General features: G+C 37.5%; 1 protein-coding gene across 1 annotated transcript; it reads right to left on the reverse strand.

The window, feature by feature from the left end:
• Positions 1-2,057: 2,057 nt before the first annotated feature.
• On the reverse strand, positions 2,058-26,857 carry LOC132044296 (uncharacterized). Its single transcript, XM_059434783.1, has 10 exons — positions 25,280-26,857; positions 24,305-24,778; positions 23,901-24,202; positions 9,522-10,244; positions 9,163-9,441; positions 8,852-9,013; positions 7,834-8,769; positions 7,502-7,717; positions 5,782-6,042; positions 2,058-2,664 (listed from the first exon to the last, which is right to left on the reverse strand). The coding sequence occupies exons 1-10, from the start codon at positions 26,676-26,678 to the stop codon at positions 2,323-2,325; spliced, it is 5,094 nt and encodes a 1,697-aa protein (XP_059290766.1). The 5' UTR covers positions 26,679-26,857; the 3' UTR covers positions 2,058-2,322.

Raw genomic sequence — 26,857 nt, forward strand, 5'->3', positions numbered from 1 at the left:
AGGGGTTAGGGTTCGAGACCGAAATACATGCACCTCTCCTCAAATCCTTCTACCGCTTCCTTCAGACTCCTTCAGGCTCATTTATCCGATCTGGTAATTGCCACGTGTATGCTTTCCGGAGCTCTTCATATTTTCTCCAATACATTCGTCATTGTTCTTCAGCAATATTCGTCATCGTTCTTCAGCAATATTCGTCATCAGATTTAGGAGAATCAATAAGAATATCTCGCCCTATTACTTTGTCAATTATTTCCATTGAATGATTTGCATTGTTATTCAAAATATAACGTTATTGCTTTATTCACATTATCAAAGAAATAACACTAACTGGATTAATTACGTTGTTTCTGACCTCATTCAACCAAATTCAATTGATTTACCTAGTAATCAATTTTGGCTAAACATGTTATTGTCTCTATTTTATGCCCGTATAAATAGAATTTTCAATTGATTTGATTGTCCATATGAATTCTCGGCCAATCACGGTGATAAGCTCCGATTTGATTGAGCAAGACGTGTCATATGCACACTTGGTGTTATTCTATTGACGGCTTAATTTGACTTGTCATCCCACTCTCTGGGGACATTGCGTGGTCTCATTGGATCATCCATGGCTCGGCATGTCACCCATCAATTGAAATGTAGCATGAGCCTAGGCATCAAAATGAGCTAACAGCCATGTGGACCTTAGGCTTAGTGAAATGAGCTCATCTTTTGGGGTCCAACTTAATGGACTACCCCAAATAAAGTTGGACTTTGATGTTGGATTTATATAATTAAGTTTAATTTGGGCTTGATATTTCTTGTATTTAGGAATATATGAAAATTTAGTATGAATTTTATTCCCATAAAATTTGTATATCTACGCAATCATTTATCTGCTGTGTTAATTTGGAATGAGGAGGGTATGCAGTACTAAGTGCTAACACAGACAGTAATGGTATGGGTATAGTGTTAGTAGATAAGTGGAAGAAAACGGTGGTAGAACTTCCACAAGGGAAAGACAAAAACTTCTTCCTTAAACAGAGAGAACTCCATTGTTGGAGTCCCACAGCGGTAGGTTAAAAGGGTTACTTGGTCTCTTTATATGGTAGGTTCAAGATCCATATCTTTACATCCATGTTGTGTAGAATCTAACGGTTAGAGAATATTTGCATCCGTTGACTAAATATGAAGACTAAACCAAGCGGTAATGAGGGCAAAAGCTTAATATGTAAGGTGTTAACAATCCCGCTATCTATACGCTTGAAAGTTCAATTGAGCTTTGTTAATTGTCATCGGAGCCACCAACATCGAAGTCATTTTAATAGTCTTGCTCGCCAAATATGCGTGCGCTAAGTGACAACTGAACGACATAGACAAATGATCGAAAACACTTCGGGTATTTTTACATATGGTCACTCAACTTTTATTTTATTATGCTAAAAGTTCCTAAATTATTTTTTATAACTAAAATATCACTCAACCTTGCCAAAATATCACTGAAGTCACTAAATTATTCTAGGTAACTAGGGAATCACTCAACTTTGCCCTAGTTCCACATAAAGTCACTAAACAATGATTTTTTGTAACAAACCAACTTTGCATATATATCATTAAAATATCTGTTGTTTCCTCCTAATAACGATTTGTGATGCAATAAAATAAGTTGAGTGAATGTCCATGAAAGTAAACCCGATAACAATATCCCTCACTATTGCCGAAATAAAAGAGGATGATAGCTGAAGGAGTCGAGTGCTATTCTTTTAACCCCAAGGCCTAAGCAAACTTCAGGAAAAGATCAACCCAAATCGTACAATCTGGAAAGTTTAGACATGAGGAGAGGAAAATGCAACGCTGATCATAGACCATATCTCACTTATTCAAAAACAGGCACAGGAGCAAAAGCAAGAAACGAGTTCAACCGTAAGACCAAAACCCTTTTTAAGGGTATTCAAATTAAAGATAACAAGGGCATCTGCCAGGACTTTTTTCAATTATTTTGATAATTAGCCCCTGCCAGGAAAGTTACAGACGTAACTATGAGGCACGAATAAGGGTCATTGAGTTTCTGAGAATACGAGACAAAACTTTCTAATGCATTTTAATTGATTTGACCAAAAAGTTAAAACCATTAATGAGTGTGCCATTTGAACTGTTGGTGCTATTGGATGACTACCATTTTTTTCCCCACAGTGCTAACAGCCTATGCCAAGAGAACTTGAAAATAGAAAAAAGATGACCAACCAACTGCCTAGACATTGCTCTCCGACCAAGCTCCAGGGCTCGAGGATGAGACAACTAAACACCTTGATCATAACAAGGGTCATCCTAGACCTAGATTCAAGAATGATTAAACCAGGGCCCAATCGAACCATTTACATGCCCATTGCTGTGGATCCCAACACCATTTGGAACAAGGCATGGGGGCTGTCCAACAGCCATTGGAGGAGCAGCAGGAAACAACGCATGAGTGGGTGGAAGGTTATGGGGGCTTACTAGAGGACTACCAGCTGGACTTCCATTGCGCTGTTGAATGGCATGGATCTGTCTGAGTCCTTCTTCATGAATCCGTGACAATGTCTCCAACTCATTCATTGATAAAGCTTCCAAGCCAGCTCCATATAGCGGGGCATGCCGAGACATTTCTTCCTGAAGTGATGCTTCAAGCTGACGTATGTATTGCTGAAGCAACAAAAGAAAAGAATCAGTTTTGATACCTAGTGCCTATCACAGTAAGTTCATCTTCCACAGAAATATAAAGAGTCACAAGATGCACCGAAATTGAGCCAAATTTGTACAGTAACAATTATCACTAAGAAAGAAGAGAGATAAAGCTGAAAAACTCAAAAAGGTAAAAAGATAATTATCAGAATTAGCCTTAAATCCATTAATAGAAAAATGTTGCTAGGCCTTTTTATATTTTCCTATTTTGACTTCTATATAAAGTTTCTAAAAATTAAAAGAAAAGAACATAACGAATTAAGAAAAGATCCACAACTTTACTAGCTTTTACACTGTTGTACGACCTTTGAGAGAAATTGAAAGTAAGAAAGGCACATCCAAGAAACCAACAACAAACATTCAGTACTCTTATTATAGACTCAAAACACCCGAACCAGCCCTAGCAGGATATAGAACTCAACAGCCTAACCCAGTCCCGCCTTTCATGTGAAAGTACACTCAAAATGCTTGCCCACCCAACCCACAGCAGGCAGTGGGCTAAGCTAGCATTCAACTTTTTCTTTCAGAAAAATTCTATTTAAGTTTGTCAGTTGCCACCAGTAATGCCACTCAAGGATTTTTTTTTTTTGGTACTTCCGTTGCTCCAACCAAAAGAAAAAGAAAAAAAGAATAAGATAGTTTAAATTTTGGACAGAGGAACTCAGCAAATCATGCTCTACAAACTTCAGAAATATATATATGAATAAAAAAATGTTCGCCATATTCGTTGGCAGTCTGTCAAGGAAAATGTTCAGCATGAATAAGACAAGTTACGAGTCCCACATTGATTGTGGATGGCGCACTATAAGATCTTAGATAATGCTTGCCTCATGAGCTATCTTATCTTTTGGGATTGAGGCATACATTGACAATCTGTCAGGGAAAAAGTTCAGATATCTACCACCTATTTGTAAAGGAACGCCAAACGGTATAAAGCTTTTTAATTTTTCACATAAGCAAGTGAAATTTCCAAGAATGTTGAATACACATTTCGATAACAGAAAGGTTATCAAAAAATGAGAAAATGAGGCCAGCGATCTAATTGGAGCTTGGGCTGAAAGTTTTATAATCCCTACAATTGTGTAAATAGGAATAGGAATTATTAATAATTACTTTCCCAACATCTCTTTCTTTCTCATTTTTACATGGTATAGCCAGACCTCCCAACTCTTGGTTTACCTAATGTTGGGCCCCATGTTATAGTATTCATGCTTCAGATATCTAGTCCTAGGGGTGCGGGTGGTGTACTTGATCTCCTTATTTGGTCATGGACACTCTTCACCTCAATGCCTCATGAGTTAGTTTTTAAGATTAGTTAGGCCTAAGGTCCATTGTCTTATCATGATACCAGTGCATATAAGATCTTGGTAAAGACTTAAATAGCTTCCACTATCGACGGACGGTGCCAGCCTATGTGTATCGCTCGCCTGGCCGATACTTTCATCGTTTTTTCTTTCTTTCGGTGTCTATTACAGCAACTCTCTCCGGCTATCAATGTTCTTCTCTCTGTTCAAGTATCGTTCATCTCTTTGGCAACCATTATATTACCACTTTCTCTTAGGCTATCATTATACTACTTTCTCTTAGGCTATCATTATACTACTTTCTACGCTACTGACGCCCTACTATGATCTTGCGTTTCTATTAGAGCCTGGGGTTTGAGTCCCTACTCTTAAAATTCATTCTCCCAACCTTGATAATTCTTTTATCGTAGCTAGGTTTGACTCCCTACTCCCAGTACTCTTTCTACCTACTATGAAAATTCTCTCCCTCGTGTAATACTTCTTCCTCTAATTCTGTCTGCTAAAAGAATGTCTCTCTTGTCCAAAAGTTCCTTCACTTTCTCTGTTTCAATTTATAAAATAAAAAGACTATTTCCTTCCCATAGATCACTGGTTCGAGCCATGGAAGTAGCCACTAATGCTTGCATTAGGGTAGGACAGCCTACATCACACCCCTTGGGTGCGGTCCTTCCCCGGACCCTGCTAACGCGGGATGCTTTATGCACCGGGATGCCCTTTATTTCCTTCCCAAGAAAAAAATCTGCTTCTTCTTAACCTCACACAAAAGCAAAAAAAAAAATCTTACTTTTTCTTATTCGAGAAAAAACAAAAGTTGGTGGGGTTCAGAAAAATAGAACTGAAATCCTACGTACACCGGATACAAGGACTAAACACCTCATTCTATTATCCATGAAATTGAAATGTGAAAATCAAGTAGCAATACACATTGCTTCGGATCCGGTGTTTCATTAAAGAATGAAGCATATAGAAGTGTATTGTCAATTTTTATTCGACAAAAGATTTAATCCGGGTGCATTTTGACAGATTTCGACAAAAGATTTAATCCGGGTGCATTTTGACAGATTTCGACAACTCAAATTATTAATTATCTAGTAATTCTTACAAAATCACTTTGTGGCTCCAGAATTGAGTATGTTTGTGTTAAGTTAGGAGCATACAATACGTAATCTCCAACTTGAGGGGGAATGTTAAGAATTAGAAAATTATTAATATAGCAAGAACTCGTTCCTTGTATATATAAGAAAGGTTTAGAATCCCTACAATTATGTAAAATAGGAATAGGAACTATTAATAATTAATTTCCTTTTTTAGGATTACTTGCATACTTTCCTTGTGGTCCAGCCCACACTGGGCTGCCCTTTTTCTATTACTTGCATACTTTCCTTTCCTTTCCAGGTTTACTTGTAAACACCATTTAAACCCCAACATGCTTGAGGGAATAATCAAGTAATTCATTCCTAACATTTCTTCTTTTCCCTTTTATTAACGCACAAATGGTCCACCCTCTTTATAAACACTGAAGAAACAAAAATATACTCTCTAAATGATCATATTTCCATCCTTCATCCGGAAGGGAGTTAAAATAAATACTATCATGGTTGCTCGGCCTAATATATCTATTTTTCATCTTTAAATTTTTTGTGATATTCGACCCAAGCAAGGAAGATCCTTTTTTCTTACTTTTTCACAACATAAAAGATTTAAACCACCACCATAATGAAGGCAGAAGACGAGACATCAAAGAAACAGGACAAGAAATATCAAGAGCGAAAACCTCGCAAGCCTCCAGCTTGGATTCCATTCCATCAATAAATGCTTCACAGCGAGCAACCTGCTCCTCCTTTTCACGTTTCTCCCCTTCCGTTTGCCCTACTGTTTGGGTCAACCGGCGTACTTCATCTTCAAGTGATTTTCGTAATTCTTCTTTGGTCACTTTCTCTGTGGCAAAACGCTTCAACTCCTCATCAAATCTTTTCCGTGCAGCTTCAGCATTCTTTAACCTTTCCGCAAGAGCATTTTTCTCCTTCATCACTCTCTGTAAAGATAAAAACATGTGATTTGTGAATCCATCGGAGAATCCCAAAGGAAAACAAAAAAAAAAAAAAAAAAAAAAACAAATGCATAACAAATTTAACAAAAAAGAACTTTCATCGGCAACTATAACAAGCACAAGCGTCAGAAGTCTCTGGGTATTTCCAATCCTTCAAGAACAAGATTGAACCTTTCAGTAAGTTCCAAAAAAGTGACTCTGGAGGCACTCCTTGAAGATAATAAAACATAATCAATGGATTCTACAGGTACAAACAAAAACAAAAACAAAAAAAACTTTAATTGGTTGCACAAAAGCAATACTCCATTGTCTTAAATTGTTTGACTGCTTCTGGAGTCTAAGAAAAAGAAAACATAAGGCAAATACTATAACACCAAGAGAACCCTTGCAAAAGTTGCACACCCTGGTAGTCTATTGATCAATGAAGTGGGTGCAACATTGAAGACCAGGGTCAGATTCTAGCAAAGACAAAAACACAGTACGTGATTTCTTCCCATTTGCCTAAATCATAGTGGGGTTGAATTACCCAGTAGCTATGCTGGTGGGAGGTAGCAGGCACTCAGTAGAATAGTCGAGGTATGCAAACTGGCCCTGACACTATTTAAAAAAACCTTGTATAATATTATTTTTGTATTCACTGGGACCTCTATAACAAGTTATGTTAACAGCAAAATAGGAATAGAAAAATCAATTAGCATCTAAATATAAAAAAGTGTTGATCTTTTTGAGACGGAAATAAAAGGAAAGAGTGTCAAACAAATTGAAACGGATGAAGTAATTTATTATACATAGTGGCATAGAACATTGATATTATCATTTGATTGGCCATGAAAGGTTATTGGCATATTTAACTATTTGTATAACCTATTTGACTATATGGTTTGACTTTTGAGGTCTAGGTGCAACTTAAAACTCATCTGAAAGCAATAAGCTATGAGATTAAAAGAGCACCAAAATCAAGATTGATAAACCTAATAAGAATGCAATATGGTCTGATTCAGAGTTTACCTAAGAAACTGGCAAGACCAAAAACTGATTCTAATTAAGGTAAGTTGCGCCACAAGGCACTGAAAGAAACATGTAGCATCGGACCCTTAATCTTTTATAACAAATTGAGTTTTGTAGATAAAAAATCTGGGAAATAACACCAAGAACTGTCAAGTTTCAGAGAAATTTTTTAACTCTTTTAGGAAATATTAATAAAACGACCAGACTCACAACTCAATTGGTAATTATCACTAGGCAGAATAAGAGGTTTCAGCAGAGAAAGCAAAAAACTTAAAGAGGTAGCAAAGAAAGATAAGATAGAAGAATGTTAATGTCATCAGCGGAAATCATGGGAAAGACTGAACGAACTAAGGCTCATACAGGTTTGAAGCTATATAACAAACTCAAACGTTCAAGGTAAACAATAGTACATGCCAATTAATGATGGAATGTAGACCTTTAATTCATCACGTTTCCGTGACTTCAGTTGGGAAAGTTGTGCCTCGGCATCGTGCAAACGATCCTGAATAGCTCTTTTTTCTGCAGTGAGCTTAGCAATTTTCTCATCCCGCTCAGACCGTAGCCAATCAAGTTGACTCTCAACTTCTTGAATCTGTTCTGCGAGTTCCTTTCTTTCCCGAGCAAAACGATCCATCTCAACCCTCATTTCAGACTGATGTTCAATGTTTGTCAAATCAAAATCACCAGAAAAAGAATTGAGATATTCTTTCAAGCAAGCATTCTATGAAAAATAGAATTCCAAAAAAGAAACAATAATGACCAAGATACCTTGAGACGGTTATTAGTAGCCTCCGATTCGTTAAGCTTTTGGGACATGATAGCTTTTTCTTTAGCCATATTGGCATTTTCCACTTTCCGTTCCTCGCGAATGCGCATAATTTCATCTTCAATAGCACACAATTGATGCCAAAGTGCGGCACGATCAACATTGGCAAGTTCAGTAACCTCCCTCATCATGCTTAGGACTGGTCTAACAATTTCCTGCTCCTCACATATCAAGATTATCAGTATCTCCAAATCTATATCTACTTCACAACCACTTTCCCTTGAACTGGCAGCACGATCAACAAGCCTTTTTAGTATCCTCAATCGGTAAGACTCATCAGCATACCACTTAAACAATATGGTGTAAAGCAACTTTACAAAACCTTTTACACGTGGATCTCTAGAGAGTGCCAATGTCTCAGCAAGACCAAGAATTGATGTAAAATCATCTCGCTGGGCTGTCAATTGCTCAATGGTTTCCCCTTCCACAATCACGTCAGTGTGCGGAAAATTTTCAACATATTCAGAGGTCAAATTTAATCTCCGAGCAAAACGTCTTTCCAAGACCATGGCTACAGACTGAGCCACAATGGCCCCTCGAGCTACAGTTCTCTCAAATGTTTGGGAAGCTTCAATGGCAAGACATGCAATTGATAACATATCAATAAGCATATAAATATCGGAAAAATGATGAGTAGAAAGGAAAGCTTGTTCATCCACTTCAGGTGGTCTTTCAGAAGTATGACAACTTTCACCAAATAAGAAAATTCCACATGGTACAGCCAACCAATTGTCACCAGAATCATTCTCGCAATCAATGTCTCTTAGAATAGCTTCAGCAACATCTGGACAGCTATTTACAGTTCGGCTCAAATAATCAAGAACACATGGGGAGACTTCACTGCCTAGTTTTTTTAACCGGATACGTACGGCTCTGACCTGCAGAGAAATCAAAATATTACACTTGTAGAAGAGTGCAAAATAAGACCAAAAAATATATAAGACCAAATTTTATGCATACTGCTTCTGGAAGATGTTGGCAATGAAGGGCAGCCTTGAATATGAAGTCAACAGTTGCTACAAGAGGTTCATCAATGGAATCTGCTAAAAGATCAAATGACTGGAAAAGGACACGTTCCCATACATCACTGCTACACTCCAACTGCCCGAGTGCACCAAAGACCTGAGAAATTAATACTTAAAGCCATCAGATCGCTAAAATGTCACTTCATAAGAGCTGAATGCTAAATGTATATGTGATAGAATAATGTGAAGGTACAAATTTTTTCATGTACGATTGGAAGAAATGAAAGATAATTAAGATTATCTTACTGGAATCATTAATGCAGGCTCCGCATCTGGCTTCTGAAGTCGTTCTAGAAGCGCATAAGCAGCAAGTGGATGTTCTGAATGCTCAACCAATTTTGGAACCAAAGCAACTAGGTCGGGCTGTAGATGCTTTGGAGCTTTATCCAATACATGGGCTATCTTTTGGGCTGACTGCGGCCTCCTCCTTGGCTCAGGACAACCTTGTGGAACTGCTCCATCAAGTGCTCTTAGGGAGTTTACTATCAGTCCAAGAAGCTCCTCAGACTGCTCTGGCCATTTGGTCTGAAATTAAAGATGCTTTGAAAGGTCTATACCCAGACATATCAAACCAGAAAACTTCAACAGGAAGATAGCAGTTGTACCTTAGTACGAAGGGAAGGATTTTCAGAGGAACCCCCAGCAGATGTTTCTGGCGGATGCATAGGCTTCCCATCGAAGGCCCTTTCAGGTGCATTAATCCCATCAATATCTGAGCTCTGAACAGCAGATGAATTCATGCTCTCATCCGTCACCGTATCCAATCTATCATGGGCGTAGAGTTGCAAAGGTTCATTTGCACCATTAGCTCTATCAGACCCCAATTGACTACCTGCTCCATTGCCATCTGGAAAAGCTTTATGATTCACTTCAGATGACCCGCTACTCGAACTTCCTTCTGAAGGTTGGCAACATTCAACCATAATATCCAACAGTAAATCCACAATCGCTTGCTGCAACACTTTCACCCCCATCAGCAAGTTCATCAAGCTGGGAGAGGATTTGTCATTCTTATTTACCTTTTTTCCATCACTACAGCCAGATATATTGGTAGGAAGGAGTAGACGCTTTACTTTAGCAGGGTCATCAAGATACACACGAAGTCCAGTCAAGAACCCAGCTATTGCACCGGCATCCATAAGGAGTTTTTCCCTTAGAGTGACCTGTGGCTGTGACGGATTATCCCCATATGTGAGGTGAAACCCTACTCCAGAGAGAAGATTTCTGAAGATATCTTCTTCATCACTGATCCCTTCACTATCTTCCGAATCAACAAGTTCATCAGGGTCAGTTGTCAGAGCATCTTGATCATCCTCAGATGCCAACACCTAGAAGAAAAAAAAATTAAATAAAAGATAGAGAATTCAAATCATAGAAATAAATACTCTACTAGCAACTAATATCCATGGGAAAAGAGATGTAGAAGCATGCAATTAAACACCGCCAGACCAAGCCACATGTAATGCCCCAACTAATAAGAAGGGGTTGTTTGGTCATTACTACTATATAGAAGAGAGAATCTCCATTTTTTGTAGTCCTCACATGATTTTTTTATTCTTTTTTATCCCTACTTGAAATTTTTATAACTTCATAAATTGTCATACATTTTAGTAAATTTAAGAACTTTTAGGGCTTTTTTTATGGCACTAAAAATGATGATGTCATAGAAAATGTTATAGTGGCCCCACAAAGCATATTCATTCATATTTGAGTCTTTTATGTGGAAATATTATTAAATTTGTTTCAAATTATATTGTCCTTAAGAATTTATTATAGACATGTAAATAATTATTATCCTGTCATTCAAATTTTATCTTAATATAGGCTTATTTATTGAATTAAAATATTATTCTTATAATCATTTTATGTCGTACATGCTGACAAACATAAGTAATAAACGAAAATTTCACTAAAAAGATAAACACGAATAACTTATATCATCGTTAAATACTTTTAAAATATATCAAAAATGTAAATTATAGTCCTTCCGTCTTAATCGAAAAATGAATTCGAAGTATGGTAGTTAACTAATCAAATTTTACGTGCGCGCACTTTTAATACAAAATTATCTAATAAATTACCATATTAAAAAAAATAGAGGAACTATATGATATTATTTTTATATATATTCTAAAAATGTTTGAAAAACATTATATTTAAAGAAATATAATTTGATCTTGATACAGTAATAATACTAGACAATTGCAAAAAGTTTATATATTTTCTTACTTTTTTTTTACTATTAAAATATTTTGTAAAAAATCGGATAATATATTTTATATAATTTAGGAGTAATAATTTTTTTCATGTTGAACTTATATATAAAATATTAATTATCCAGTATTTTGCAAAAGTAAAAAATAAATTAGCCAATATGAGTTCAATTCAAAGAACTCAAATGAAATTAATTTAACATATGAAAAGCTCAATTTGAATCACCGGGGACTTTAATCTCAAAAAAATTCATTAAATTAGAAGAGCTTTCAATTATTGATATTTTTTCTAAAAAATCTAATATATAAACTAAGAAAAATATTTTCCTTTCACATGCGTTTTATACTTTAATATTTTAGAAGTCTTTCGAAAATGTCAAACTGATGTTATAAGAATAAAGAACAAGAGCGGATTTTTTTAAAAAAAATATCTACCAATTGAATTCTTAACGTCAGTTTGGGCCCGGGCTTAGCACAGGCCAAATGACACTAGTTTGATAAAAGAAAAGAAGCAGAAAACACAAAAGCATAGATTCTGGAGAAGCAGAATATGGTGAACTAATAGCAGAATCTTTTCTTCAGTAGAAGCTTTCTCTAGAGCAAGGAGTGAGGAGACTTCAGGACATACAATGGAGTAAATAATCACTGAGATGAGTTGGGATTGATTACTTTAATCCACGGATTACTTAAGTTTATGACTCTAACCATCAATATTTTTTATTATTTTACAGATTCACCATAAGAACTCTACTACTTGAATCTGAGATTTCTCGACTTTGTGGGCTCAAAGAGGTAAATTTTTATGCTCTAGTTTAGTAGTCAATAGTTAAATATGAAAGGATATCCTAGATTTTGGGTTAAACAGTTAAGAGTTAACGGTTTTAACTTAGGGTCTATTTTGAAAATCACTGTGTAATTACTAGGTTGTATAATTAGTAATTACACTGACCAGTAAAAACATAATTATAGAGTAATTCCCAGTATCATGTTTGATTGCACAGATGTGTAATAATGCAATTTGACATTTTTTAAATAAAAGATACTTATCAAAATTAAATAAACTTTTTCAAATGAACATGCAAGTAAGTTTTAATGTGGGACAAATGTATGTATTAAGTATTACTTCACTTTGATCAAGTTGGAGGGTTGCACTATTAATCCCCAAGCAGTGGACCGAATGAAATGGGGGGAGCAAAGGATGGGAACTACTACGTTAAAGCGGGGTATATTTCATTTTGGTCTCAGAATAAGATGATAGATAGCTGGCGATGTAAGCTAATTTGAAAGACAAAAGAGCCCACAGAAAATCACCGTTTTCAGCTGGATTTCCCTACATGAAGTATGCATCACTCAAGAAATCACGCTAAAAGGTGCATCCAGACAGCAAGCATATGTTTTATGTGTCACAAAGATGATGAATATAACAACCACCTGTTCCTAACATTTCACACTGGCTTTTGATTTGTGGTGCATGTTTCTATCTCTCTTGGGTTATGCCTCACAACATTAAGGAGGTTTTTTGATGAAACAACATTAAGGAGGTTTTGGAAGGCGGGAGATGCTTGAAAGTTGGTAATGCCATCAAAATCATTTGGCGGATGATCCTACCTAGTATATGCGGGTGCTTAAGGACAGAACGAAATAGAAGATGCTTTGATGGTTTATCAACACCTTATCACTCTATCAAGGCTAGATGTCTCTTGTATCTAAAAATTTGCAGTTTATTGGCTCCCTGGTTCAAGAATAGCCACCCATCTTTTGCATCTACTTCATCTAGCTATGAAACTTATATTTCATCCAAGAAATAAAAGAAACATTAACTATTATTTATTATTAGGTACTTAAAGTACATATATTTCTGTAAAAGCATATAAATTAAATATAATGGGTAACTAATACACTAAAGAATGATCAGTATCTTTCAAAATAAATCATATTTTAACTTGAATTAATTAATAAAAGTTTCAATAATGAATTTAGATTTTTTACCAACTTATGTGAATATAATATGAAATTCATGTCTTATTACACTTTTTTAAATAAAAGAAGATAGATATAAGTTTAGACAATATTTTTTTATAATAAATAAATTATAAAGGAAGATTACATAATTTTTCAGTTCGATCAAGCAACAACAACAACATACCCAGTGTAATTCCACAAGTGGGGTCGGGGGAGGGTAGAGTGTACGCAGACCTTACCCCTACTTTGGCAGGTAGAGAGGCTGTTTCCAATAGATCCTCGGCTCAAGTAAAGAAGAAGCAACATCAGCATAGCAAGAAAACTAAAGCAGAAGAGACAAGAAGTAGTAGTAGAGAGTAAGAATAAGAAATATGCAAATACTAAAATAAAACTACAAAAAAAAATGACGGAAATAATACTGATCCTACCAGAAAGGAAAATAATACTAATATTACTACTAGCCTTCTACCCCTCGATCTCCACACCCTCCTATCTAGGGTCATGTCGGTAAGCTGAAGACTTGTCATATCCTGCCTGATCACCTCTCCCCAATACTCTTTGGCCTACCTCTAACTCTCTTCCAACCCTCTAACTTGAGCCTCTCACACCTCCTCACCGGAGCGTCTGTGCCTCTTCTCTGGACATGTCCGAACCATCTCAATCTCGCCTCCCGCATCTTGTCCACCACGGAGGCCACTCCTACCTTGTCCCGAATTTTTTCATTTCTGACCATATCTCTCCTAGTAAGCCCACACATCTATCTCAACATCCTCAACTTTCATCTTCTGAACATGAGAGTTCTTAATTGGCCAACACCCCGCCTCATACAACAGCGCCTGTCTAACCACTACTCTGTAAAACTTACCTTTAAGGTTAGTTTATATGCAATTGCAAATAGGTTCCAATTCTGTGCCGAGAGGTCTAATGCCATAAGGTTAGTTTATATGATTAATGGTGTATACAAATACATAAATATATCAAATACTATCAAGAAGAAAACACAAATCATTCAATTGCAATTAAAACAAAAATGTTATCAGTCTACTACTATTTATTCACAACAAGAAGATATTTATACAACAATTATAGTCTCTTCTCTTCACCTAAATATTGTAGAACCCTTTCTTTGCCTAAATATTCTAGAATCAAAACTAGATAAAGTTTAGGACTCATTTTAGATTTACACACAGAAATATACACACGCCTATTTGGTATGGTACTAGTACGATATGTATATGCAATAAGAGAAAAAGGGAAAAAGAAAAATGTAAAAAGCAACTGGAATGAAAGCAAAAAAACTCACGTTATTGGAAAGAGAATGTTACCCCTTGGAAAAATTTCGCGTTGTTTGCATTATAAGTAAACTAACATAAGCTCAAAGTGGACATGAAGCCCTTACAAGGTTAAGGAGGATATCTAATAATTCTAAGTATGTACCTTAAGGTTTCGGATTTCAATGAATCGGCGGAAGCAAGTTCGTTGAAGGTTAGAATTGGTGTCATGTTTTTGGGAAGATTTCGCATCATTTGTGCTATACATTGTTTAGCATTAGCTTGAGAGGGAGTTATAGGGCTCCTTCGATGGTTAATGAAGGTTTACAAAGTGTCAAGAAGGTATCATAAGGATTGGAGGTCAAACGAATCGAAAAGAACACATTTTCGCGAAAATTGGAGTTTGTGGGCAGTTGCAGCATACTGGCCACAAACCTGCCATTTTGGCTGAGCTTACTACTTGACACCACCCCCGTATTTGTGGAGGGAGTATGCGGCCATGAGTCCAAATTCTTGGGCGCGTCTCTCTGCAACACGAAGCGACAGGGCGGTTTTAAGCCACTTTTTTAAACTCAAAGATCCCATTTTTCATATCCTTTCTCCCCGTATTATTAGAGTGTTCTTGAAGGTTCTCTAACGTTCCAAAACCTTCCGCACCATCGAAAAGAGAAGATCAAACTCCAAAACCCCAAGCTAACTCATGGAAGATGATTGTTCTTGCTTCTATTTGAGATTGTGGTGAATTTGGTCTTGGAAGAAGTTGAGTGAGGTGAAGTTCTTCTAGTAAAAGGTATGTTCTTCATCTTATTTCTTACGATTGAGTTGACTTAGAGGTTTAACAAGTCTTGGAAAGGAAAAGAATCATAGTGGAGAAGTCACAAGGTATTAAATTGAAGTTGATGGCTAAGAGTTGAATTTGAAAGGGAATTTTGGATTAATTTAAGTTTAGTTTGAATGAAATCTTTGGATTATGGTATTGTTGATGTTGTTATTGTTCTTTGGGAGTTGTTTTGGAATTTGGTGGAAGTAGATAAAATAGGGGAAGTCTTTTGCCCAAATTCCGCTAGCTCACTGATTACTCTAGTTTGACCTTATGAGTGTTTTCAAGACTTAACTCTAATATAAATCCTCTTGAATGTAGATTTGCGAGCTTGGAGGGAAAAACATTAAGTAGTTAAGGAGACGAAAAGGTATGTTAAGGCTAACCCTTTCCTTCTTATGGCATGATCACTTCGATACGAACATATATACAAATGTCCTCCATGATGACTCCATTTCTAGAAATACTAAAGCTTATAGTTCTTGATGTTCTTATGATATTATTGAACTTTGTTTCATGATTATTGATCTTGTTCATTGTTGTTGATCTCATCTTATGGTAATTATTCATTCAAGGTGAGATATAGCGATGATGAAGATTCCATAATGGCAATCGGAGATTTACCGACCTTACGTCACTCCGATAGAGTTATAGCTTTCATTTGGGCTCTCGTCGTGCTTTATATATATGTATGTATTTTCTCGCACGCGCGCGCTATAGTCGGTCGGGCGGGCACGTAGATGTGCACACGCGGCTGCGGTGGGCGAGTTATGATGTTACCCCGAACGCGGGATGATGATGATATGATGATAACACCGAGCCTATATGGCCAGGTACGGTATTATATATGTATGTATCAAAATGTTTTTTTTAAAAGCTAAGAATGCATGACATCCGCCTTAAGAGGCATTCAGAGGTACAGATCTTATGTTATCTTCATACTTTCATTATTTTGTTACTCATTCCTTATATACTCGGTACATTATTCTTACTGGCATCCTTTTGTTTGTGGACGCTGCGTTCGTGGACGCTGCGTTCGTGGATAGGGAGACAGACCAGACCCCTAGGCTGCTTCATCAGCGATTGTACAGGAGCGCTCCATTTGTTCCGAAGCCACGGTTTAGCTGGTATTATTCTTTTGTGTATATATATGGGCATGGCGGGATCATGTCCCGTCTTTATGATGTTATGCACTCCATGTATAGGCTCGTAGACAGGTGTGTATAGTTAGATGTTTTGTGACCTTTTCGGTCCACATTTTGTCATATCATTTTGGCAGCCTTGTCGGCTTGTGTATGTATATATATGGGCATAGTTGATGGCGAATGAATAGATGTGCATTTATCTATAACCGACTCGTCCTTATAGATTATGATATTTATGAGTTATCTTTGTGGTCCACCTAGATATGATTATGAGATGTATGTCAAGAGGTGCTCGGTAGGTTAGTTCTGGGTGCCCGTCATGGCCCTCTGGTTGGGTCGTGACACAGAAGATGAAGAGGGAAAAACTGGTACTCTGTGCCGTATAATTAAGTAACAGGATACATGTGTGCGTATAATTCTGGGTCGAGCTCGTCGCACCGGGCTTGCCTAGTGCGGGTTACCTCTCCTATGTGGTTTGCAAGCTATTGCACAGGAGTTGGGTTTACCCTGTGCGCACCCGAAAGGGTAGCTGCTGCGGGTTCCCATGTCATCAAAAAAAAAAATATGAGGCTAACTTAATGTTCATGTGCATAATGGGTAATATGAAATTGTTGGAAGGCCTCGAAGACTAGATTATTTGTTATGCATGCTTGATGTTATTTGTTGTTTGAAAAAGCCTTAGAGGCTAGCATGTGATTGTTTTAATATATGCACGCTACTTTCTTTCATTGCTCTAAATAACATGGTATTTATCAATGTGTTTTTTATATCAAGGCTATTAGGCTACCCTAAGTGGAGTCACTAGTATCAAGGTTATATCAAGGTGGTGTCAAAGTTATTATACTTGCTAAGTGGAGCCACTTGTATCAAGGTTATAAAAGGGCAGACCGATGCACAAAGCATCTCGCATTAGCAGGGTCTAATGAAGGGCAGCACCACAGGGGCTTGATGTCAGCCTACCATATTGCAATCATTGGTGGCTGCTTACACGGCTCGAACCCGTGACCACCTATAGGTCACACGGAGATAACTTTACCGATGCTCCCCTCGGCGCCCCCGAGGGCTTGATGTCGACCTACCCGTATTGCAATCATTGGTGGGCGCACACGGCTCGAACCCGTGACCACCTATAGGTCACACGGAGACAACTTTACCGATGCTCCAATGCTTCCCCTTCTTAAGGAGCGCTGCAATGTTAATAGTGTTAGTATTGATATAATGGAGTGTTATGTCTATGTCGGGGCACACACCAAGCTCTATGCGTTATCTATGGTTGATGTTATACACTAGGATGTTAGGACATGTTATGTGGGCTATGCATAACTTTGGTATGTTGTTGCGTGAAATTTAACTAAGAAATTTATAGATAATCTGAAATACAGGGGAACTCATGTCTAAAAGATGAGTGGCAAAGATGAGGATGTTGAGATGGATGTGTAGGCATACCAGGAGAGATAAAATTAGGCATGAAGATATTCGGGACAAGGTGGGAGTGGCCCCCGTGGAGGACAAGATGCGGGAAGCAAGACTGAGATGGTTCGGGCATGTGAAGAGGAGATGTGCAGATGCCACAGTAAGGGAAATGGAGAGGTTGGCCGTAGTGGGCTGGAAGAGGGGTAGGGGTAGGCCGAAAAAGTATTGAGGTGAGATAATTAGGCAGGACATGACTCTACTTCAGCTCACCGAGGACATGACCCTTGATAGGAGAGTGTTGAGGTCGAGGATTAGGATAGAAGGTTAGTAGGTAGTCGAGCGTAGTTCTTTCCCATTATCAGAGTACTAATTTTTTTCCTTGTAGATTACTATTATTGTCTGTTGTTCTTTAGCCATGGTTTTCTCATTGTCTTGTTATTGTTTGTACTTATTGGTACTGCCTATTTTGCCTTTGTTCTTGGAGCCGAGTGTCTACCGAAAACAGCCTCCCTACCTTGAGAAGGTAAGGGTAAGGTCTTTGTACACACTACCCTCCCCAGACCCCACTTGTGAGATTCTGTTTTGGGTTTGTTGTTGTTGTAATCCAAAATACAGGGGAAACTCTGCCCACATAATACCAGTAATGCTTGTGTTATGGCTATGTCGGAGCACAACCCAAACTCTACTATATTTAAGTTGTCATGTTATACACTTAAATGTTAGGACATCTTAAGTGGGGTTTGCTTAACTTTTGGTGTGTGGTGTTGTTGTAAGTTTAACTAAGACGGGAAATTTATGGAAAATCTAAAATACAAGGGAAAATGTGCCAAATTTTTCTGTATAATACTAGTAATACTTGTGTAAGGGTTATAATTCGCCTGATGACTAATCCTATAGGGTGCCGGTCATGTTCCAAATTTGGGATGTGACACCACAAACGTACTTATTGCCCTTATAAAAAAAAAAGGGCATTAGCATTTCCCTGACGATTTGTTTCAGCCCCTCCGTATTGCAAAAAGTTGGGAGATGTCCTCCTAGTAAAAGTTCTTGTTCGTTAAGCATCTAGTAATTCTTGTGGCCAAGTGAAAAACTTGGTTGATAAAACCAAAAGTTTCTGTTTTTATGGCATGCTTATGTATTCATCTAAGTGCAATCATAGTGAAACACGGTTCTATTCATGAAACATAATTGATCAGATGGCCTATATTATCCATTTCCAGAAGGTAATTACTTTCTTTTAGTGTAGGAAGATTTATGGATAATTGGACATAGAAGAGAAAAGCTACAAAAGTTATGGACTCGGTCCTAACTAGTAATCATGGATCCAAGCTTCTTATACATTGCAGGCATAAAGTGACTTGATTTAATGGAAGATGCTCCTGCCAACTAGTATTGATAGGTTGAAAGAAAGGGGGATTCATGACTAGCATTCACATTAGTCAAAACTTTCTTATCTGGATCTGTCAATTTATGAGTCAATCCGAAACATCTCTACGTTCACAAGGTGGGATTACATCAAGGTTGGATCGGTTGTTATTCTCCATTGTTTGGGATGACAATTTAGTAACATTAGAAAATTTGCTCGGCAAGACAATCTTAGATAATAATCCCACGTCAACACCTAGAAAAGAATGTTACACCTCCCCACATACTGTTGAACCACAAACACAGATGAATTTTCTCCAAGTTTTCATTACATTGTGTTAATCTTTTCGAGAGCTTCCTCCTAAAATACTCCTTCCAATCCCAAAATGCTTCTAACAAAGAAAGAAAAACAATGATGTAACTAATTATGCATGCTGATATAAAAGGTACCTGCAAATACCGGCCACCCAACCATCCCCTTGCCCTCAATATTTTAAGTCTACAATTAACCATCTGTTTTCATATTGCAAGTTGACCAGTCAGTTATGGGATCTGTTCACAAGCTTTAGAGGTATAAGGTGGACAATGCCAGGGAGAACCTCTGATGCTCTGACAAGCTGGAATTCAGAGGGATTTAGCAGCACAAACAGAGATAGATGGAGAATTGTCTCTGCAGCAATTTGGAGGACAATTTGGAAGGAAAGGAACTCTAGATGTTTCGATGATACTAGTAGTTCTTTACAAAGGATTAAGATGAATTGTATTCTTATGGTTTGTTATTGGTGTAAATCAGAGTATATAGATGATCCAGTTTCTGTTATAGATATCCTAGGGTCTTTATGAGATGATATAGGCCTTAGTGGGTTTGTCTCTCATTTATACTTTTGATTCGGCTCCACTGATGTAAACACTTCATTTTGGTTTCCAACACTTCGTGTTGATGATTAATATACTGTCTGTTACCTTGTCAAAAAAAAAAAGAAGCGAAATGCAAAGGAAATTAGCAAAATAGCCCTCTGGATGAAAAAAATAAATGAACAACACGCTTTAGTGAAGAAAAAAATTAAAGATACATAAATGTAATGCAACAAAAATAGCTATAAACATAAATAAATTGGATAAATGGATAGAAAAAGACTACTACTAAGTGAAACACGAAAAAGATCATGTCAATCACATTAAGAAATTACTTCATTATGGTCCAGATTTTCAATTTCCAATTAAATTGACTATTTTTCTTAAAACTAAATTTCTTATTTCCTATTCATAATCACTACCATGTCTACCTATATCACAATAAGCACATCTCTTTGCTAGCTATATTTATGTTTAGCGGCACCCTCATCAACACAAGCCTATCGGCGACTAAGCACCCGCCTTAGTTTCTTGGTGCCTATGCTGAGGTGTCACCTATGTGAGGGGAAGCAAACAGCCTGCACTACACCAAACTTCAACACTAAAACGCAGTGCAAGCAAGCCTTAAAAGCACTGATACTTATTTCTTCCCCAAAATATTGACCTACTCTCCTTTTCGGTCCCATCCACAAGAAAAACCTTGGCTTATTTTATTTTTAAAAAAATCTTGATTTATTTTTTTATTTTTATTTTTTTGATGACATGGGAACCCGCAGCCGCTACCCTTCAGGTGCGCACAGGGTAAACCCAGCTCCTATGCAATAGCTCGCAAATCACACAAAAGAGGTAACTCGCACTAGGCAAGCCCCGTGCGACGAGCTCGACCCAAAAGGTAAATCCCCTGCTGCCGTAGGCAGGGGGTTTCGAACCTGAGACCTCCATTAGGAAAGCTCCATGCTCAACCAACTGAGCCACCCTTGCGGGTATCAACAAAATAAGAATTTAAATGAATCCAACTAATACCCCTTTATTATAAAATTATTTTTATCAACCAAAAAAAAAAAAACTAATACTCCCTCGGTCCCAAAAAAATTGTCTTAGTTTGACTTGACACAAAGTTTAAGAAATAAAGAAAGACTTTTGAAATTTGTGGTCCAAAACAAGCCTTAGATATTTGTGTGGTTGTAAATCATCTCATAAAGTTAAATTGTTTCTAAATATAGAAAGGTGTCAATCTTTTTGGGACAGACTAAAAAGGAAAGGAAGACAATCTTTTTGGGACGGAGGGAGTACCACTTTATATTATCTTTTTTGAAAAGATAATAAAGCTTTATTGTAACTGCACCAGCACTAAGATAGTGCAGCTAACTCCTTGACATGCCAGGAGCTGAGGAATTTATCAGATTGTCAACCTCATATACATTTTCCAGTTTACACGAAAAAGCAGGCAAAGAATTTGTTTATATTTGAGTCTAGAAATAGACCTAATTTTGGAAACACCATGCCTTACATTGTGCGGCACTTTAAATCTGACAATTTTTGTACTCTTTTTTTTTTTTGAAATTGGTAACATTGGTATTGATAGCACTAGGGCAGTGCTGAAGCCATATGACAGTTTTTGTACTCTTCAAACTGTTATCTTAAGCATTTCTCTACAAGCTAATACAGATGTATCAATATATATATACGCTATACTCATATTCTATTGTAGCGGAAGAGGATGTTGAGATGGATGTGTGGGCATACTAGGAGAGATAGGATTAGGAACGAGGATATTCAGGACAAGGTGGGAGTGGCCTCCGTGGTGGACAAGATGAGGGAGGCGAGGCTGAGATGGTTCGGACATGTGAAGAGTAGAGGTAGAGGTAGGCCGAAGAAGTATTGGGAATAGGTGATTAGACAGGACATGGCACTCTGCAGCTTACCGAGGACATTACCATATATAGGAGGATATGGAGGTCGAGGATTAGGGTAGACGGTTAGTAGGTAGTCGTGTGTTGTTTAATTTCTTGTATCAGTATTGTTATTACTACTCTCCTACTATCTTGTTCTTTGATTTTATTATTACATGTTTCTTCCTTTGCTTCCGTTACCGCAGTATTTTTTGTTGCTACTGCTCTTTTCTCCTTTATTTTAGCATGGCTTTTTCATTACTGTATTTCCTTTCCATACTTGATTTTGATATGCTTCCCTTGAGCCAAGGGTCTAACAAAAACAGCCTCTCTACCTCCACAAGGCAGGGGTAAGGCTGCGTACTCACCACCCTCCCCAGACCCCCACTTGTGGACTACACTGTTGTTGTACTCATATTCTATTTTATTAGTCCTGCTAATCAGAGTGAGTAATTTTTTTTGGTAGACAAGGGTTAAGCTATTCTTTTTTTTTAATCAAGTAATCAAGGGTTAAGCTATTCTTGCATGTGTTTCTACTTTTTTTCCTTTTTTTTAGGTTGGGGATGTCTGGGGCATGTATAGATAGCGCTTATGTTCAAGTTGCATAATACAAACTATAGAGTTAATAATATAATATCAGGCAAAGGCAAGTACTTCGGTACATAGATATATTGTTATTGCACACACATTAGCAAAATATTGAGTTAGAATGTCCATGTCTTTTATTTCATTGGTAAGAATGTAAAACGTTACTCCCCTTAGCCCAAAAAGATTGACAAGCACGACATCATAATTTCTTAAAATTACATAAAAAGTGTTATAAATCACAATTTCATGGTTAGAAAGATGAAACAAGTGTTCGAAGAAAACCACAATCAAATAAGAACTCATTGACTGGCAAATTGCAATTGTGCATTGTTTATGGGACGGAGTGAGTTTCATTTTTGGGGTAAGGGGCATCTGAAGTATGCCCATATTTGTGTTGTATTGAAAAATCATATTCTTTGCTCTGAGAATAGAGAAACTGATGGTAGGGAGCAATTCCCGTTTACATGAGCCTATGCGACACGAATCTAGATTAGTCTAACCAAATGGTTATATCAGGAAAAGAAAAACCACCAAACCAGGTTCAAGTCCAAGCTTCAGTGCTAGTAAGACCAATTCTGAAGCACATTCAACAAAAAGAAATTGAATATTGAACATGAATGCATGACATTTGTCATTTGACATTCAATCTTCCTTTCTCCATTTTAAATCTAAGAATATAAGCACCATCTACTTTTTGTGAGAGAAATCTGAAAACTTGAAAAGGAAATGCAAAACAACGCAAAAAGAGAAAAATAAAAGAAAGAATAACAAGAGTAGGGAGATGGGGAAGAGAACAGAGAAAAAGTTTCAATCTGAAACCTCAATCCTAATACAAGTCAAGACATTCTCAAAAAGAACCCAGGTGTACATCTATAATTCATTAGGAAGCTGAAAAATATCCTATATCTGACGTGCACTATTTCCAATTATTCCTTTTTTTTTATCTGTCTGCTTCCAATTCTTCTCTGCCGCTCATTTAATGAACTAATGAAGGAGCAGAATGATATCGTCTTTCCTGTATATATTAGCAAGCTGCAAATATCCCACACCCAAAATGTAACAGTAGCATTTTTCTCTGTAGCTCATATAAAGAGGGAGCAGAATGATATCGTCTTTCCTGTATATATTAGCAAGCTGCAAATATCCCACACCCAAAATGTAACAGTAGCATTTTTCTCTGTAGCTCATATAAAGAGGGAGCAAAATGAGTTGCATATTGCCTCGTGGCATACTAAAGACTCAAACACTTCCACCATAGAGGCACATATTTTACTGTTAACTAAATTGATAAAAGAGATGAGTCCTTGGTGGAAGAATGAATCAAATGCCAATGAAGATAATGAAATTCTATGGTCACACAGAAAAGACGCCGACAGAGAGAGAAGTCGCAGACACCTCCCCTTACCCTCCTAACCCACAAACAAGAAACAGCTATGTAGAAAAAGATAGTGATCACTAACCTCTAGGTCAGCAAAGTCAAACCAAGGGCAGCAGTCCAAAATTTCACAGACGAAGACAACTGTATCACGTACAAGAAACCCAGCATCTGATTCCAACATATCTGAGACCTTCATAAATTGAAGAACAGAATTATTCCAAGTTTTAGTGCAAATGGAAGACTCCTTCCATACAGTTTTAGAATGACTTTTCTGGTTTAGAATAGCCATCCTGTATTTAACCCAAAAATTCTTCTCCAGATCGCTTCCAATAGACTGATCACTCTCCAAATATATACAGATCGTGTCAAAAGATTCATATACACCTGCAGTGTAAAACAAGAAGCAAGATCGGCAGTTGTCAAAAACCTGGCACACAGACAATGTTAAAAATTTAAACAAAGGGGTTTACGCGGAAAATGACGCACCAATACGAAGCTCACATCCACCTGCTTGAAAATATTTGCTAAATATTTTGCGTGTTTCCATTATCTCCTTGAAGGACAAGAAGTTCTCCACCTTCCACGTAAAAGAACTTTTTTTCCCAGCTTCGTCCAACTGAGAACCAGCATTTGCTGGCTCAATATCCTCAACTATCAGTTCTTGAATGACGGATGACTCCTTCAAGATAAGGACTTCTGCAGAAAACACGACCGTATCCTGAACGAGAAATCCAGAATCTTGATCAAAGAGACTAGTGAGAGTCACAAATTCACGCCAACCCCAGTCTTTTGCAGCTTTAGAGTACCGGTTCTGAGATTCCTTGGTGACGGACTTCTCCTCCATTTTTTGGTTCACAACAGACAACCGATGGCTCACAAAACAACTCCAATCACTGTTACTATTCCTTGAATCTGTAACTTCAAGAAACACTGAAAGGTGGCATGGTGGCTGAGACTGCCCTGATACCGTGGATAAATGTAGCACACATCAGTCATGTGATAGAAGCAGTAGACAAGCATCTCAATTAAGCTCATTTAGTTCCAAAGAAAAGGCTAAATGTGTGAAGCTATGCGGGGAAGATGACTAAAATATTTTGAAGAACAGGTACTGATAGTGCTCAAGAATTTACATGCTCATCACAAAACAGAAGAAGCAATTGAGAGTGTATGAACAAGCAGCACGACACAAAAATTTATGACTGAAAGAGTAATTTATGCTGGAAGCAAAAACTTTGCATGATCAGATAAGTACATACATGATACATGAACACATTTCTCTAATCTCCATGGAGCCTTGATATCAGATTTACCCTAGCAAAATATTGAAGGAACTTGTTTACGTACTGAAACCAAGCCTCATCAACTAACACCATACTAAAAAGGCAATAAAAGCAGCTGTGAGCATCTACCGAACATACTTTTCATATGTGATGAAATTACTGTAGGCAGCATAAAGCATACCTCTGGGGTAAACAATCAGCCGACAATCCCGGTTTCCAATCTGAAACCTCCTGCTCTTTATGCAAAGCCCAGTAATCTTCCTTTTCTTTAAAATATCCTTCAACCTCGTAAAGTTGTCAATCCTCCACGTAAACTTCCCCATATGACCATCAGATTTCCTGGAACCACCAACCCCATTATTCCTCAGCCCAATCATTCCCCCGTTCTTCGAAAAGCTACTAAGCTCTTTAATAACATGGAACGAAGTGCTAAAAACAGCAGTATCATCTACCAAGAACCTTGAATCTGAACCCATAAAATCTGACATTTTCATATAATCATTCCATCCCAAGCTCGTGTTATCCCCGCTCTTATTATCAGCAGCAAACCTACCATAAGAATCCCGATGCATGTGATTCGAACCCGGCTTCTGATTCAACACCGACATTCTAAACAAACACCAACAACTCCTATCCGAATTCACCGTCTTCTCTGTATCCTTACTCTCTAAACACATTGACAAATACTCAACCCCATTTACCGCACTCTGATACACACTAATCCTCAGATTACACTCCCCAGCTGGAAAAACCGGGCTCATGATCTTCTGAGTCTTTATCATTTCTTTAAACAAACTAAAATTATGAACCTTCCAAGTAAACTTCCCACTCAAAACATCCCCACACGAACCACCCGTAACCACTACATTCGATACAGGCAATTCGCTGTTGTTGTTGTTATTATCGCGTGAAAAGCTAACGGACTCATTAAGTATAAGTATATCAGCAGTAATGAGGACACAATCATTGTTGAATAAAAACCCTAATTTAGGGTCTAATATAGAATTCAAAGGCGTAAAATCACACCAACCATGTGATTTCTTTTTAGAAGAAAACCGATGCCACGAATCACGATGAATAGACTTTGATTCATCACTAGTATTCACAATAGCAAGACGATAACTAGCAAAACAATCCCATTTAGATGACGTGGTATTACGTGGGTCCATAATTTGTAGATAAACAGATACATAACCAGGTAATGCTTGCGTGTCACCTTTAGGGTAAACTAATAAACGGCAATCGAAACCGCCTACTTCAAAGTACTTGCTCCACAACGCTCTTGCTTTAACTCTGTTGAAATTCGCTATTGACCATTTGCAAACGGCGCCGTATGAACTCCGTTTCTCAACTGTAACGGACTCTGATGATGATGACGACGTCATCGTTGTAGGGTCACGTGAGGAAGCTACGTCATCAACCGGTGACGGAGCCGTTGGTTTATCGGATGATGATGACGTCATTGAAGGAGGAGGTGGTGGAGCAACGGACGGCTGTGATTGTTCAGCTGAAGATGATGATGAAGAAACTGCTGTTTCGATGGCCGACGATACATTTTGAGAATTGCGGCTGTTTTTCATGTTTGTTTTTTTGAGGTTTAAATTGAAATTACTTTGGTTGTTTATTCCTGTATTGTTTTTATTGAATGGAGAAAAAGGGGAAGAGGAAAATGGGGTTTATGCAGCTGTTTTTGTGTGTCTGTGTGTGATGATGAGGGTGATAAAAGGGAGAAAGAGAGATTACTGCCCTTTCTCGACTG

The sequence above is a fragment of the Lycium ferocissimum genome, unplaced genomic scaffold, assembly GCF_029784015.1.
Source record: "Lycium ferocissimum isolate CSIRO_LF1 unplaced genomic scaffold, AGI_CSIRO_Lferr_CH_V1 ctg4145, whole genome shotgun sequence".
Lineage (NCBI taxonomy): Eukaryota > Viridiplantae > Streptophyta > Magnoliopsida > Solanales > Solanaceae > Lycium > Lycium ferocissimum.

What these genes read in the sequence shown, in the direction of transcription:
- LOC132044296 (XM_059434783.1), bottom strand. Translation starts at nt 26,678, where the DNA reads ATGAAAAACAGCCGCAATTCTCAAAATGTATCGTCGGCCATCGAAACA. An exon ending in ATCCTTCCCTTCGTACTAAG is followed by an intron (nt 9,442 to 9,521) that starts GTACAACTGCTA and finishes CTTTAATTTCAG; the next exon opens with ACCAAATGGCCAGAGCAGTC. An exon ending in GGAAACGTGATGAATTAAAG is followed by an intron (nt 6,043 to 7,501) that starts GTCTACATTCCA and finishes TTATCTTTACAG; the next exon opens with AGAGTGATGAAGGAGAAAAA.